General features: G+C 35.5%; 2 protein-coding genes across 2 annotated transcripts in view; one reads left to right on the top strand and one right to left on the bottom strand.

The window, feature by feature from the left end:
- Nucleotides 1-4142: 4142 nt before the first annotated feature.
- The window catches only part of LOC137402630 (uncharacterized), a 32977-nt gene continuing 20940 nt past the window's right edge, over nt 4143-16179 (bottom strand). The window contains exons 8-13 of the mRNA XM_068089136.1: nt 11377-11500; nt 10439-10755; nt 8736-8902; nt 8572-8639; nt 6066-6200; nt 4143-4484 (exon numbers count right to left, since the gene is read on the bottom strand). Of these exons, the coding sequence (XP_067945237.1) occupies nt 4143-4484; nt 6066-6200; nt 8572-8639; nt 8736-8902; nt 10439-10755; nt 11377-11500 (1153 nt within the window). The remainder of the gene's footprint in view (nt 4485-6065; nt 6201-8571; nt 8640-8735; nt 8903-10438; nt 10756-11376; nt 11501-16179) is intronic.
- Nucleotides 12578-16099, top strand: LOC137402111 (uncharacterized). Its single transcript, XM_068088576.1, has 3 exons — nt 12578-12664; nt 14182-14335; nt 15866-16099. Exons 1-3 carry the CDS (start codon nt 12617-12619, stop codon nt 16048-16050), a joined length of 387 nt encoding a protein of 128 aa, XP_067944677.1. The 5' UTR covers nt 12578-12616; the 3' UTR covers nt 16051-16099.

Below are 16179 nucleotides of genomic sequence, written 5' to 3'. Positions count from 1 at the left end.
ATAGCTACCTTAGTTAAAGCCAATAATTCCAGCTTTCTGTTATTATCTTCAGGCAGTATGTGATCTGGCCAACACAGCTTTAAATGCTTACGCTGTTTTTTAGTTGTTTTCTGACCAGAATTGAAAAATCCATGCTCGTGTCTGGCATAAACTGTACTTCTATATCAGCTTTACTTACAGTTTTGAAATAACATTCTCCATCACTTGCTTCACCATTAGACTGTACGTATTTCAGTGTCCGGAGAAAACTCATCAATACAACTCGTACTACATCAACATCAGTACTACTTGTACTCATGTGCTTGATTAGATGCTTCAAGCAGTCGAGAGTCAAGTGCCCCTTAAAACTACAATGAAAGCAGCATACAAAACAAAACCAAATTATGGTTGCATTTACTGCTAAAAAGTAGCAAATCTCATATTTTTCTTAACCAGCCCTTAATCACAACTCATCTTAAATTAAATCTTTGGAAGACAAAAGTTTCATTCTTTTTTGGCTTACGCTTACTAGAATTTATAAAATGGCTACTCGACCACTAACCATTTCCGTACTTTGTAAAACTACCAAAGTAATCTTAAATGTTTTACAACCATGAAAGTATCTTGTACCACACCTTTTATTTAATATTTTATGAATTTTATTCTTACTTTCCTTCTCTGCGATAATAAAACTAATCTTTCAATACGAACCGAAAGGGTTTGAAAGGACCCTTTCAAACCCTCTTACTCAAACCCTCAAAAGACCACTTACTGTGGGTTTGGATGGACAGACAGACATTGCTCCTACTATGGTAAATATTGATTAGAGATACGAGAAACGTTTGATTTGAGTGAATATCTACTATATAAACGGCAATCGTTGTCTGTGTATCTGTGTATCTGTCCGCCTTATAGAGTACCGTACTTGTCGGACTATTAGCTGCTACTACGTATCTAGAGCGCATTAACGAGAATCTCCGGTTAGTACACGCCTCTATTATACATAACCTATTCATCGTTTGCCGTTTCACACAAAAATGACGTAATAATTACAACTCTATGGCTTTCTTTTAGCTTTATGACACGTGATGCTTTTTTGTCCTTTACGTATTAGGGCTAATTTGTTTTCGGAAAAACGATATTGACAATAGACTCTCCCGATATTAGAATTTGGCGATTAAATTTTAAAAATCTATGAAACACGATGCCGTTGTTGTGAACCTCTATTTCTGGCTTTTTTTAAGGTTCAATTGCTAAATCGCTGTTAAAGTCATTTCTTTTCATGCGGGCAATTGTATTATCTCGAGTAGGAATAGCATCATCTAGATTCTCTCACCTTCGATCAGACAAAGACACTACAATATTTTTAATTATCAACTAGCTTTAGTGCTCTGTAAAATTCTTCTAAAACCTGCTGAACTAAAGTTACTTTTTCATCATTTCTATTCCTTAATATGACTCATTCAAACAGCTAATATCATTTGAAAAGAATACTGCTCTACTAAGTTGTTCAACTCTAGGAAAAGTACTGAATTAAATATTTGTTCTTCAATTTGACAAACATAGACAATCTTCACATAAAAAGTATCCTCTGTGTCATGATTTTTAGTTAAGCGGGTCATAGCTGCACCATGTGTTAGGTCAGTAATTTCTATAGAAAAACTAACTGATCGCAAAATTTCTTTACTATCTTCATTAAGAACCTGTAGCAATACAAGTAGTTTCTAGTTGCATTCATTGTCATCATTATCCTTATCTAGTGTAACGGAAACCGTTTCAACAAAAGTGGTAAAATCAATCATTCATCTTTTGGATACATCGTCGTTTTTCAACATAGGCACATGAAACTCGTTGAAATCAAATTTCATAACTAGTACATTGCAAATGAGAAAATTTGATCACACTGACCAAACATAGTAAACAAAAGCACTTACCACAGACAGTAAACAAAACCACTGACCACACGCAGTAAAAAAAAGCTTGAACACACAATGAACAAAAACACTTACCAAGGTATGAAATCGTTATGTCGCACAAACACAACTAGTAGTGTAGCACAAATCTGTTTTTACTATGTTTGCAGATATCTCCAAGTAGCTTAATGGTCAATTGTGCTGTGTTTATAGAGCTCATCAATCAGGGAGGTAAACACACTGTCCCACAATAGCCACTAGCCCTAAAGTTCTTGTGAGATGCTTTTTATTAAAGCTTTGATTAAACTCTAGCCATGGGGCTTGGTTTCCTAGAGTGTGCTGCAGCCGCCCCCAAGATCTAGACTCTTTGCTAAGCTGATGATGCATTAAAAAATAATTTGATGAAACTGCTTCCTCTTCAAAAGAAAAAGCAATTTTTCAAAGTATATAAGCCCTAGCTGGTGGTACAAAACATTTTCCAGCATTAGCATTCAGCTCGAACCATGTAGGCTATTGCAATGTTAGATGAAACAACCATCTCTGACAAAATAAACACAGCTGACACTTTAACTGTTGACCTTTGCTGCCTATCATTAAGACCATTGTTATTTAAAATAATCATTTTAACCGTTGTGCACAATTCACTTATACTTTCAGAAGTGGCTACATTTCAAAAATTTTATGATCCTAAACATTGTATTAGGTGGTAAACTTAGTATGGGAGTACCCAACAGTATCAGGGAGATGCTAAAGATAGTAAGGGAGTAATAAAAATGTAGCATGCTGCTCATAGTATGGGAAGGGCTTAACATCGCATGGGGTGCTAAGCATAGTATGGGGGGGCTAAACATAGAATGGGGTGCTAAGCATACAATGGAATGCTAAACATAGGTAGTATGGGGGTCTTAAACATAGCATGGGGGTGTTAAACATACAGTAGTATGGAGTAATAAGCATAGTGTAGGGTGGGAAACATAGTATGGGGTGCTAAACATAGCATGGGGGTGTTAAACATAATAGAGGGTGCTAAACATATTATGGGGGTGTTAAACATTCAGTAGTATGGAATAATAAACATAGTATGGGGTGCTAAACATAGTATGGGGTGCTAAACATACAATGAAATGCTAAGCATGGGTAGTATGGGGGTGTTAAACATAGCATGGGGGTGTTAAACATCGAATGGGGGTGTTAAACATAATACAGGGTTGCTAAACATAATATGGGGTGTCAAAGATACTATGGAAAGTGTTAAACATACTATGGGAGGTGCTAAACATTGTACGCGTTGAGATGCTAAACTCGTTGTCTGAAACCATTCCTACCATTTAATACACTGCACAAAGTTCATTCGGGTTTGGGAACCACCAATGTTGAGAGTCCTGAGCAAAGAAAGAATATGTAGAACAAAGTTTATTGCTTTATCCAATATCAATAATTTTGTAAACTTTCATAATTATGGAGTTCTATGAAACGTAAATCTATGGACGGAATTTCTATCCGCAACAGTTGAATACTGGTAAGCGTGTTGCACCAAGGGCACAACAAAAATCAAGCATATATAAGAAATAGAAATGAGCAGTAAGAAATGGATAATATTTGCAATTGGTTGCATAAAGGACAGAAATGTAAAAAGATTACAAGTATGTAAAAAGAAAAAAATGTCAAAGAATATAAAATAATAGCATATAATAGAACAAAATCATTTTTTTGGAATCTTGTAAAGATAAACAATAATATCAGACCTGGTGCATAATTCCCAAGAGACGGATCCTAGGTATATATACACATGAACCCCAAAAAAGTATTTAAATAATCTCATTGATTATTACATATGTTGAAAAACTACAATCACTCATTATAACATATTTAACAAGAGCAGATAACTACCACAAGACGGTTATATATGCGATATGCTGACTAAAGACGCCAATTCAGGCCTTTAACAAGTCACAATGTAGATGCTAATATAACATGTCTAAATCTAAAATTATTTTTAGGTTTTAGAGCTACAAATAAAGAAGCAGAAAATGTATGTCAATGACTCACAAAATTCGTGAATTTTGTGAGTCATCGATAGCCATTGTGAGCGATTCAACATCGTTCATAATGAAAACAGGCATGTCCAGCTTTAACATGAAATAAGGTAAAAACCTAATAGATATTGTTCAACAGGCAAGTCTAAAAATCAACAGAAATTAACAAAAAGGTATATAAAAATAGTCCTGAGCAATCGATGGAGCTGCCAGCCTATTCAGGAATTATTGGTTCTGCAAGACCGAGCAGCTTTGACATCCTCTGAACAAGTGAGACAGCGTTGGACTTGACTATACAATAATATTTAGTTATTTTATCAGCGGTAGCCTGTTTGACTGGAGAGGCACTAGCTATCTCTCCTTCCAACACATCGAGTGAAAATGATAGAAGTGTTATTGTAGGCACACAATACTTTGGGCTTTCTTTATATATATTAGCAGCACAACAGTACTCAAGAAGGTTGTGCGTGACGAGTATCTGACTAGCTAATCGCTTCAGTACAACATCTAGAGGAAGTTCTTTATCACTGTTGAAAACTAGGTGATCGGATTTGCTCTACAAAAAAAGACAATTGTTCATGCATCTTGATCAAACATAATAATGAATTGATTACAAAAGTAAGGTAGTTCATTATGGGGTCAAACGGACACATCCTGGGTAACCTTCAGCGACGTTCGAGTCCACAAGCAACTGCAAATCATACTTGATTATTGACTGTGCGGTCAATGTCGCATTTTTACTTTTATTGGTTCCCCTAGTTTCATTTATACTAATTTCGGGATATGAGTTGTCTGCTCATGCAAGTATTAATCCGTATCATAGAGTTGTGATTGGCTAATAGTGAATATTGTTAGAGAAAAGCAAAGGGAGAAACTATGGTCTAGTAGAGTGCCTGACGTGTGAATGACAGGCTAGGGGTCCATTTTTGAAGAGGCCACAAGCGATGGCTTCTGTCAAATCAACAACGCATTTTAGCCTGCTGAGGCCAAAAAGACCAAAAATGTTTGCTAAAATCACAGTATAATGCAGAAGATGAGGAACAAAAACTTTTAAGTTCTCTGAGTTTTTTAGCTAATGACTCTAACATTTTTCTAGAATATAAAGACAAGAATGAATTATATTATGTGATGGGACAGAAACATTGCAAGCAATAGCCATGAATACGATGACATTTTCTCAACAGAATCTATATGTATGTATTTTCATTTTGCTGAGACAATAACAAACTTTATGGCCTTTAGTCAGATAATTCAAACAAACGCTAAAGATGCAGACCTATCAGCAAATGTTATTAGTCACAAATATTGATATGCCAATAACATTTATGAAGAATAATAATGGCTTTTCACAAAATACATTACCAATCTTCTTAAACACTTTTTTCAATTCATATTTGCGGTTGATATCGTGTGCTGATAGACTTTGTAACAGAACTGGTTTTAAATTCTGTATGTTCTTAGTAGCTTCTTGGCCATTTCTACAAACACTTTTGTGAAAGTAGCCAAGAAGCTATGAAGAGAAGACAGAATCTTTCAGCCAGTTATATTTCTGGCAACTGTAAACATTCTGACAGCTGTAAACAGTTGACTTCAACGACGCATACAAGTAAGTCCTATTTTGATAGATCAAGTTATTGAGAAAAAATCAGCTGAAAGCCTTTGACTTCAACACCCTTTCACCTTTTGAGAGCCAGGAAAACTGTTCCATACAGCTTTTGATATAGGCATTCAGCAGTAGCTATACGTAGAGTTACTAAAGAATTTAGGAAACTCAAAGCAATAGATTCGTAGTAAAACCATACATGTACAAATGCAAACATTTACGAGAACACACGATATTAAGATATAAGTTTCTGTTCCTTGCTCTATGATTAATATAGAGAAAACAACTCACTCGAGAGGTATAGAGACACCAACTCACTCGAGCTGTATAGAGAAGACAACTCACTTGAGAGGTATAGAGACGACAACTCATTTTAGAGGTATAGAGAAAACAACTCACTTGAGAGGTATAGAGAAGACAACTCACTTGAGAGGTATAGAGAAGACAACTCACTTGGGAGGTATAGAGAAGACAACTCACTTGAGAGGTATAGAGAAGACAACACACTTGAGAGGTATAGAGAAGACAACTCACTTGAGAGGTATAGAGAAGACGAGAACACTGTTTTTTGAGACGAGGTCTGACATGCCCCTGCTTGTAGCGGCGATGCCTCCTGGCTTCCAAATAATAGCTTTGAGAGCCTCTGTCAAGTTTTTTCCAGTTGCAGTTCTAAAAAATTGAGAAACCTGTTTGGTAATTTTGGAGTTGTCATCTCAGAACTATAGTTTGAATTGCAAAAGTGATGAGAAATGACAGCATCGTCTTCTACAAAAACTTTTTCTTTATTCTGAGTCTCAATCTCATTTATAAAACCTGTAACCAAGCTTCTTTTGCACCTTTTTATGAAATATCGAAAAGCATTTTGCAATGACTGCTCCACCAGGCAACAACATACACTGATATATTATCTAACAATCTTCACTATAATAGGACCTGGGTCTGTCTGTTCGTTTTGGCCACAGTTGAAGGTTGGGAAAGAAGATTACATCATACAGGATTCCAACTCCCCGATTTCAACAACTAGACAGCCAACAACCCACAAGCATTTTAGAATATTTGTGCGAATAGTTATTACACCTGATCTCTAACAAAAAGAAATTGACTCTCCAGGATATTAATAATATATAATTTTTCATTGTTGATATAATAAATTATTAATTAAGGCGGCTGGGTTTGGGTACCATCTTTCATTATAATAACATGTGCATGATTACTTTATGAAGCGGTGACTGAGTGGTGTAGTGGTTAGTGTGCTGATCAGTATATCGGAGTATCCAAGTTCAATTCCTGTGCAAGGCAATTTTTAACGCTCTTACTGTGGGTTTGGATGGACAGACAGACAGACACTGCTCTTATCATAGTAAATATTGATTAAAGATACACCAAAAGTTTGAGTTGAGTGACTATTAATTATATTTGAATTAAATTCAAAGAAAACCAAAATGTTCTCAATTTAATCAGCATGTTGATGGATACTGATCTACATTCATGTGAGCCACACTTTGCTTACAGCCTGCCAACTGGGGTCTGCACCTCTATTAACTGAGCTATTGTGTACATTGAGCCTTCATAAATGATTTTTAACAGCGTCTTTCTCAGCAGTTGTCGTACTTCATTAGAATATGATATTCAATGCAATAACAATGTTTGTTTGTAACCCTTAAAGATAAACATACGCAAAATTTTAGTAAGTTTTATCAGAAAAATCTGTATTTTTCTATCATTTGAGATTGTTTTTTTATGTTTGAGGTGATCTTTAAAGATCAAGATTAAAATCTACAAACCTAATAATGGTTAAACACTCAAAAGGAAAATAAGTGACGAAATAAAGTCACTAGTTGCACGTCTGCCTGTTTTTATCATTATTCATATCGGCTGTTGCGTTCAAGTTGCCAAATTGCGTGCGTTTATTCCGCCGTTATCTTTGCTGAGGAGCAACTATAGACGCCATAATGGATCTTTTGCTTGAATTTGAGCATTTTAACTGCAAGCAAAGGCTTTCAATTTTAATTTTGGAACATTCTGGCAGTCAAATCAGCTCAAACATAAAATTCAATAGCGCATAATAAAATAATACCAATACTTTCTGATAAAATCTACTAAAATGTTGAGTAAGTTCATCTTTAAATTAGATTCAGTGTGAGTTCCTACAGTAAGTGTTCCTTAAAATACCTATTGATTGATGGCTACAGCTGTAGGGTTTGCAGCTTGGCTATCACCAGTCATCATCAAACAAACCAGCAGTAGAAAGACAACTCCGATGTAATAACATCTGGTCGAGTTACTTATGACCAGTGTGAAGTAGTGAGAAAAATACATTGAGAGATTTTCAATATAGATCTAACTCTTCCGGCTTTAATCTGACCTTTCTAGTTTAGTCTAATGAAAGCGAATCAAAAAAGTGACGTGAATTATAAAAAATCCAGCAAGTCATGTTATATGCCAAATGACAAATGCCCAAGGGTCCAGCGCATCTTACGCAAACATGGAATCCCAGAAAAATCACATGTAGACAGCCCGGTGTCGTACCATCACCGAACATCAAAAATATCAAAAGGTTTTAGACTTTTGGGCTAGTGCAATGATAAAAATATGAATGCATGACACAACAAGGATGTGTTATTCTGAATATTAGAACAAATGAAAGAGAGGACAATCTTAATTTCAACTGGTTTTGTTCATTACAGCAAATCATTTTACAAGTAAATACTCTCGACCAGTTGACAAAAAGATAAAGTAAATTTGCAAAAACAATTTCACCAAACATTCAATAAACAGGTCACAAGTAGATTTTTAGCCGCATTATAATATAGCTCATACACTTTCATAGCAAAATAGAGGTACTCTCACAGTTTAGCTGTTTATGCAACTCTAAATGGATACAGAAAGCATGTAGCGTATTCTACTTTCATAGAAAAACTCGAGCCTTGAGCCGGAATGTGAATATAGACTACTATGCTTGTGAATTGAGTTCAAAGGCAATTTTACCAGCCGAGCTACAGAACTAACTTGAGTAAGAGACGGTATCAACTACACCCACCTTTTTCTCTGAAGTATGAGATTGCTTTATGGAAGAAGGAAGCATCTGGCCAGTGAAGGATACAGTCTCTATGAACAAACATAGACATATATCAATAGAGTACACACTGAATAAATGTACTAATGATGTACATGTATGTGGAGAGCCTATAGTAAACATCTTACTGTCAGATTGAAGTAAAGCATGGTACTTAGTCAGCTGATCACAGGTGAGTGGCCAATGAGGTTCCTTAAGACATCTGAAGCAGCATTCCGTCCCACATTTACAGGAAGCTGTGATTGGCTCATCATTCGCACTCAATTCAGCATCACAACGTAGCACTCTTCCACAGCTAATAATAAAAACTGGCTATAAATTGTAACTATATGGATGGAAACTAGAAAATCTATATTTTTCTACTGCACCAGGATAGTAATGAGTATAAAAAGCAAACTTGAAAATTTAATTACATGCAGTGGTAGTAGGAAAAACCGGTAACCTTTTCATTAAATATGTAAGCAAAAGGATTAGGGAGAATGTTTCAAAAACTGTAATACAAAGAGTTGTCAGCTCTTTTTAAAATAGGACAAAAAGAGAAAAAATTTTATCAAAAATATGAAACACTTGATTGTACTATACTACGACCCTTGCTGACCCTATGCCCCTTTCAGTAAACAATTTCCAAGTAAACAAACTATTAAATTATCCAGAACTTTTCTACTGCTACCAAACTACGATAGAGTCAGCAATCAGTGATCAAGAATGTTAAATTGACGACCAGCAGAGGTCTAGGTAGTAACTTCGCTGCTTTACATGCTGTTCATGCATGATTGGTCCATTCTACACAGTAAAATAGCTATAAAGAGCTATATAGCTAGAATGCATGTTCATACCATTCTACACAGTAAAGCAGCTATGAAGTGATACATAGCTAGAATACATGTTCATACCATTCTACACAGTAATATATCTATAAAGAGCTATATAGCTAGAATACATGTTCATACATTATACATAGTAAAACAGCAATAAAGAGCTATATAGCTAGAATGCATGTTCATACCACTCAACATTGTAAGACATATATAAAAAGCTATATAACTAGAATGCATGTTCATACCATTAAACATAGTAAAACAGATATAATGAGCTATGCAGCTAGAATACATGTTCATACTGTTCTACACTGTAAAACAGCTATAAAGAGCTATATAGCTAGAATGCATGTTCATACCATTCTACACAGTAAAATAGCTACAAAGAGCTATGTAGCTAGAATGCATGTTCATACCAATCTACACAGTAAAGCAGTTATGAAGTGATACATAGCTAGAATACATGTTCATCCATTCTACACAGTAATATATCTATAAAGAGCTATATAGCTAGAATGCATGTTCATACATTATACATAGTAAAACAGCAATAAAGAGCTATATAGCTAGAATGCATGTTCATACCATTCTACACAGTAATATATCTATAAAGAGCTATATAGCTAGAATGCATGTTCATACCATTCTACACAGTAAAACAGCTATATAGAGTTATTAGAGCTATAAATAGCCATATAGCTCTGAACTGAAGTTGGATTCATTAGAAACAATAGGATCAACATTATATAATAAAAAACCACCAACTGTTTTAATGTACCAGTTATCATTCAGAAACATTTGAAGCAGACTTGAAACTTGTTTCTTATAAATAATATTCTTCAAATGAAAAATTGAAGCACTTGAAATAATTTGGGGGGAAAAGTCTTCTGGAAACTTTGTGGTAAAAAAACATACCACAGCAGTTAATCTAATGGTGGCAGCAATGCTCAAGTAATAAGAGCAGCAATTAACCTTTGCCCCATGCCTTCATCAGAATTGATAAATCTACTTACTTCAGATTTGGACAAGATTTGAGCTGATTTCGAGCAAGAAATCTCTCAGCATTGAGGGTTTCATAGAGGCGGTAAGTAGACCATTCCACCATAGACATAATGAATGCAGAGTCTAGCTGTGTGTTGCAGCCGTACTGCATGCATGAGACATGCACGCAGCCATGATATACAGCGGAGTCCAGATGTCTATTCCAGCACTGATCACAGAAGTCATGCTGACAAGGAAGGACAGCTGTATGTCGGGTACTCTCTGTTATACTCTCCAAACAAACTGGACATTGTGCATATGAAAATACTATGTAGTTCTCAGGTCCACGCTGCAACAAAAATAATTTGCATTTCATAGCCACCCTACTAACTGTGCCACAGATAGTCTAGGCGCCATAATTTGGACAGCTACACAATATCAAGTCTTCGACTTTTATATTTATATACATGTATATATTACTCTATTGGCAATAATTTCATTTCTGACAGATATGTTTTGAAAATTATGCCATACAAGAAACATGAAGCAAAATAAGGTAACAGCTAGCCATCAAATAAATTGTTTGATGTATTGTGTTTAAAATACCTTTCTCTGCTAATGAAATGGATATTAGGTGAAAGATTGTTAAAGCAGATAGCAATGATATTCTCAAAACAATTGTTAGTAGTTGTATGCAATAAGCGCAACTCCGAAAATTTAATGTTTCAGTTCATGTTGATAAATTTAATAAAAAAATGTTTTCTCAAAAAGGAGAAGACAACTTCTTGTTTTAAATAAATATATATTTGTTTAAACCAATGAAGTCCAAAGTGAACAGGCTTGATTTGATGCAGACAGGTAAAACAGAAGTGCAGATACTGTAATTGAATTGAAACGTTGTCAGACAAATATCTCACACTCACCTAGCTTCTCAAAAGTTTTACAAGAGAACATAAATCTTATTTGTTACCTTGTAATACCTTCTCAGCGTGCTCGCCAACCTTCTGAGGGGCTGGGATTGGTTAAAGGAAACAACGTGTTGATGTCGGACGGTAGGTGACCCTCTGACACAAGTGGCAGATCTCAATCTCTTCCTGTAACCAAAAGTGTCTCCACTTAACCTATGCAGCGGGCAGAAGTACAGGCAGGGTTGGTACATTATTTTGGGGGGTGGTAAATACTGGTGGTATTTACCGTCCTGGGAAATAGTTGTTTAATCAGAAAAAGTGGGACAAAGCAGAAAAAATTATGAATATTTACAGTTTGCAAAAAAACTTGAGCTATCGTTTGCTAAATTGAATATATTAAAATTTATTGATTTAGGAAACAACTTTATAACTTTATTTCCAGTAATAATATGCATATACTGTAATATAAAATCTGTATTATAATATATAATATTATATATTATAAGAAACTTGAGCTATTGTTTGCTAAATTTGACATTAAAATTTTATTAGTTGTGAAACAATTTTATAACTTTATTTCCAGTAATAATTTGAATATATTATAATCTATATTTATGTTTCTCAAATTCATTTGTCTGCATTACATCTATAGCTATTAAAATTTTGGAATAAAAAATCTGTACTAGAAAATATTTGACCTCAGACCCTCCCTCCACCAGTCTGAAGCCGTACCAATTAGGCCATAGAGATTGATTTATTCGCTAGCTGATATATGTCGGCATATGGGAACAGATACCCAACAGCTTTGCATACTACGCAGGGTGATTGCGTAACATGAGCTGAATAGCTCTCATTAGTAAACTTACTAAAATTTTCCATAGGCAATGTGCCAGGCTAATAGCAACTGGCAGGCAACGCTCATTACTTTTCATTGTTTATAAGCTTATTTTAATACCCGGGCAACGCCGAATAGCACAGCTAGTATTTATATATAAAAAATATACGTGTTAGTGTTCTTAGTTGACGGCTTTGCTGGCTTCCATCACAATACTTCAATTATATCAATGGTCTCTTTTATGTCCTAGTTATTCTCTATCAGCAATGCATTTCAACAGGCTTCTGTTTAAACCAGGCTTAAGATAGTGTACGGCTTATTATGATGTCATCTACGAGCTCAATCTGTCAGCTCCCACACCGATAATAGTATAGTGACTCTCCTTATAACTTAGCATGTCTGATCTCTCTGCCACTTGTCATCTTACAGCCACATCTGTCACCTGTCTCTTGCTGTCATTCTGCATTATGAAGTCTCTGTTTCTTATTGGTGTCATGCTGGCATGTACACAAGCTGTGAGTAGCATTTTCAATGAAACATATAAAGTACGTAACTTGAAATGAACGGTACTATTATCAGATTTATATTATATATCCTATTGCACATAATCAGACTAAGCCTTCAGTAGCAGCTTCTGTTACAAGCTATTAAATCTTTATCCTATTGATTTAAATGCTTTTTTGTTTATTCTATCTTTTTTGTTTTAATATTTTATAGTGGATAAGTTTTTGCTGGGTAACATTAGAGTAACGGGCAAGAATTGTTTTACTGTATTGTTAAGGGAATTCATAAATAGTTTTGTATGACGGCTAATAATCATATTTAATAATTATATTGCGCTTCCTATGGAACAGCATTGAAATCTCTGATTGAGTATTTGACGGCTCGCTTGGTCTGACAACTGTGTGAAGAGTCAGATTTGACTGCATTCACATGATGACTGTTTTTGATTCTTAAAAATTACAACTGAAGTGTCATTGTGAGATACGCATTTAAATAATAATGTGTATATAGTATAGTTTAGTGAAATATAGCTCTGATGAAATAAAACACATTGTTAAAATGAGAAAATGAGGGTAACGAGACACGCCCTGATTTTAATATTTTCAATAATACATAACTCATTTGGAAATGCATTAAATAAATGATAAGAGGCTTTTATAATATTGTGATTGGTTGAAGCTGTCTGAAACATTTATTCTCTAAATTAAAATAGAAACTAAACTGTTTCATCTACGGACATGGATGGCAGAGTAAAAAAAGTAGTGTGCATTTGATTGGTTATCAAACTGGCCAATCACTATGCAGAGAATGGTGCGGTGTACCATTCTATTCCATCGTAAAGAGTTTTCAATAGCCAAATTGGCAGCGGCAATTTGATGCTGCAACAAGTTGCAATGCTGATATAAGTTGCAATACTGCACTGAGTTGCAATACTGCACTGAGTTGCAATACTGCACTGAGTTGCAATACTGCACTGAGTTGCAATACTGTAATGAGTTGCAATACTGGACTGAGTTGCAATACTGCACTGAGTTGCAATACTGCAATAATTGCAATACTGCACTGAGTTGCAATACTGCAATAAGTTGCAATACTGCACTGAGTTGCAATACTGCACTGAGTTGCAATACTGCACTGAGTTGCAATACTGCACTGAGTTGCAATACTGCAATAAGTTGCAATACTGCAATGAGTTGCAATACTGCTCTGAGTTACAATACTGCAATCACTTACAATACTGCACTGAGTTACAATGTTCCAGTAGGTTGACCATGCTGTAAAAGAGACAATGTTACAATGAAAAGGTTTAATATTCTAATAAAAACTATTTCTGCAATTAGTTGTAATCCTGCGATTAGATGCACTAACATCTAATGTTCTAGCATTGCTTTAAACTGGAAGAAAAAATGAAAATAATTTCTGTGCGGTTTTTACAACAGACTATAGCAAACTATAAACATCAAACTATTACAATTAGACTGAGGATTGATCTACATTAAGTATTAGCCTCTGCTCTATCCTTCTTTAGGCCCTGATCAAAGAGTGCACCCCTTCCTCTGACCCAGCAACAAAAACAGGGTGTGATGAAACCGAGTGCTGTATTGATGAGTCAGAATTTTTCAAAGTCAGCAAAAGAGACGAGGTTGACATGCTGAGACCCGTGTTCCCTTTTGGCAGACCAGGTAACATCTGTTATAGTACTGTAGTTTGTTGATATAGAAACAGCTTACTTAGTTTCTTAGCCAAATGTTGTTAAAAAGTGCCGAGAGATGGGAGACAACTCCAAAAATTTAAACGCCGTAAACACATTCAGTTGTTGACTTTGTAGAAGCAAGCTCTAGCAGTAAATTATAGGTTTTTAAAAGTGCAAATTTTTCTGTGTAACATTTCCTTTGCAAAGGACACAGAATTATAATGCATAGCCTAGGAGTAACTATAGACTTACTTAGGCTACATGTAGCTGTAACAAATAAATTCATTTGGATATAGTATTCTCAAATTACAGAAGGTTCTTCTACAACCTAAATTAGACATAAAGTAAAGAATTTGTGAAAAGTTTTTGCTTCATACATCATAAAAAAATTGCATGTAATGTAAACTGCCCAATCGGAGCAAGTTCTCAAAATTCAAGTAGAAAAATGGGAAACTTTTAGTTAGCCTTAACAACGTCGCTTTCTCCTTTGCCAAACTCGGGAGAGAAAACACAGTGTTCTCTATTATATACACATTGCTTTGAGTACTCTGATAGTCTAGTTAACTGTGAGAGATTGTTAGGTGTGTCGATAACACGCAGAGAATATGTAGCTGTACAATTGTTCAGAAACACTTCAAGTCGATGGTAGCGCAGGTGTTAGAGTGTTGATTTATCAATCTGAATGTCACGAGTTGGAATCTCGTGGAAAGCTATCTTTTATTCTCACCTTGATCTCTGGCGAAGAATACCGGTCTCACAGTGTAGTGATGTCACGGTCGGATAATAGTTGATCGTTTGTCTAACCGTCTGGTCGATCTAACCATTTGACCGGACAATCGGACAGGCGGACCGGCAGATGAGCAGATGGACGGACAGATAGAAAGACAGACAACACTGCTCCTATTATAGTAGAGATAATTTTTTGTTTATCTTATTTTAGACAAACAAAGAAAAAAATTTTACATATTTTTTTGCATAATGGACCTTGCTGTCTAGAAAAAACAAATGTAAACTGACATTGAAGGTGTGCGCTTCCCTTAACCAATTTTAAAATTACCACGATCATGGTCTATAAACCAAGTGAAAATGATAAGAGAAAAACTGTCGATACAAACCAATAATATTGCAGTTACTGCACAGCCATTAAATTAAAGAGTTATGTCTCGTTTATTCTTTCCGAAGAGCCAAAGGGGGGAGTTTGGAAAGATCTTAGAACAGATTAGGTTATTTACATGTATTTCACAGTTTGTATATAACATAAATGCTCTTGGAACAGATTACTTACATAGCAGGAGAGTATATTGTACCTTGAATCAGAGCTAATATGGTAGACGCTGAATCATTACAAACATTTGTGTGCACGCTGCAGGCACAAACTTACGGGCAGTTTTAGCTTAACCAGTTAGCCTATGAAATTGCCTATAAGTTCGTACCTGCAGCGTACACACAATTGTTTGTAATGATCTATTAGCCTGTGAGTTTCTCTACGGCTAAAAGGCTACATTTCCTATATTTCAAGGTCGTTGCATCAAATACTGGCAAGAGGGAGAAAACTGCTACTCAATGGCGAGCTGGCAGACGTGTGGCTGTGCAGCGGGTCTGAAATGCCACTACACCCCCCACCCTGATGAGTTGAGACGCGCGATACCACCCGAGTACCGACCTAAGGGTGTGCACGCTTGTGTTGCAAATACATCTAACTAAGACAACCATGTATTATTTATAGAATTCCCACCAGCAAATATATGAGCATTTCCTGTGGCAAAAAATTTCCGTTATGCTATTATTTCCATCTGATGTATTCCTTTTAATTTTTGGGAAGAGCGTGTGGAA

Source organism: Watersipora subatra, chromosome 8 (genome assembly GCF_963576615.1).
Source record: "Watersipora subatra chromosome 8, tzWatSuba1.1, whole genome shotgun sequence".
NCBI lineage: Eukaryota > Metazoa > Bryozoa > Gymnolaemata > Cheilostomatida > Watersiporidae > Watersipora > Watersipora subatra.
The sequence above is the reverse complement of the archived record's forward strand: the minus strand, read 5'-3'. Positions and strand labels throughout refer to the sequence as shown.

What these genes read in the sequence shown, in the direction of transcription:
- LOC137402111 (XM_068088576.1), top strand. Translation starts at nt 12,617, where the DNA reads ATGAAGTCTCTGTTTCTTATTGGTGTCATGCTGGCATGTACACAAGCT. An exon ending in TGCTGGCATGTACACAAGCT is followed by an intron (nt 12,665 to 14,181) that starts GTGAGTAGCATT and finishes ATCCTTCTTTAG; the next exon opens with GCCCTGATCAAAGAGTGCAC. An exon ending in GTTCCCTTTTGGCAGACCAG is followed by an intron (nt 14,336 to 15,865) that starts GTAACATCTGTT and finishes CTATATTTCAAG; the next exon opens with GTCGTTGCATCAAATACTGG.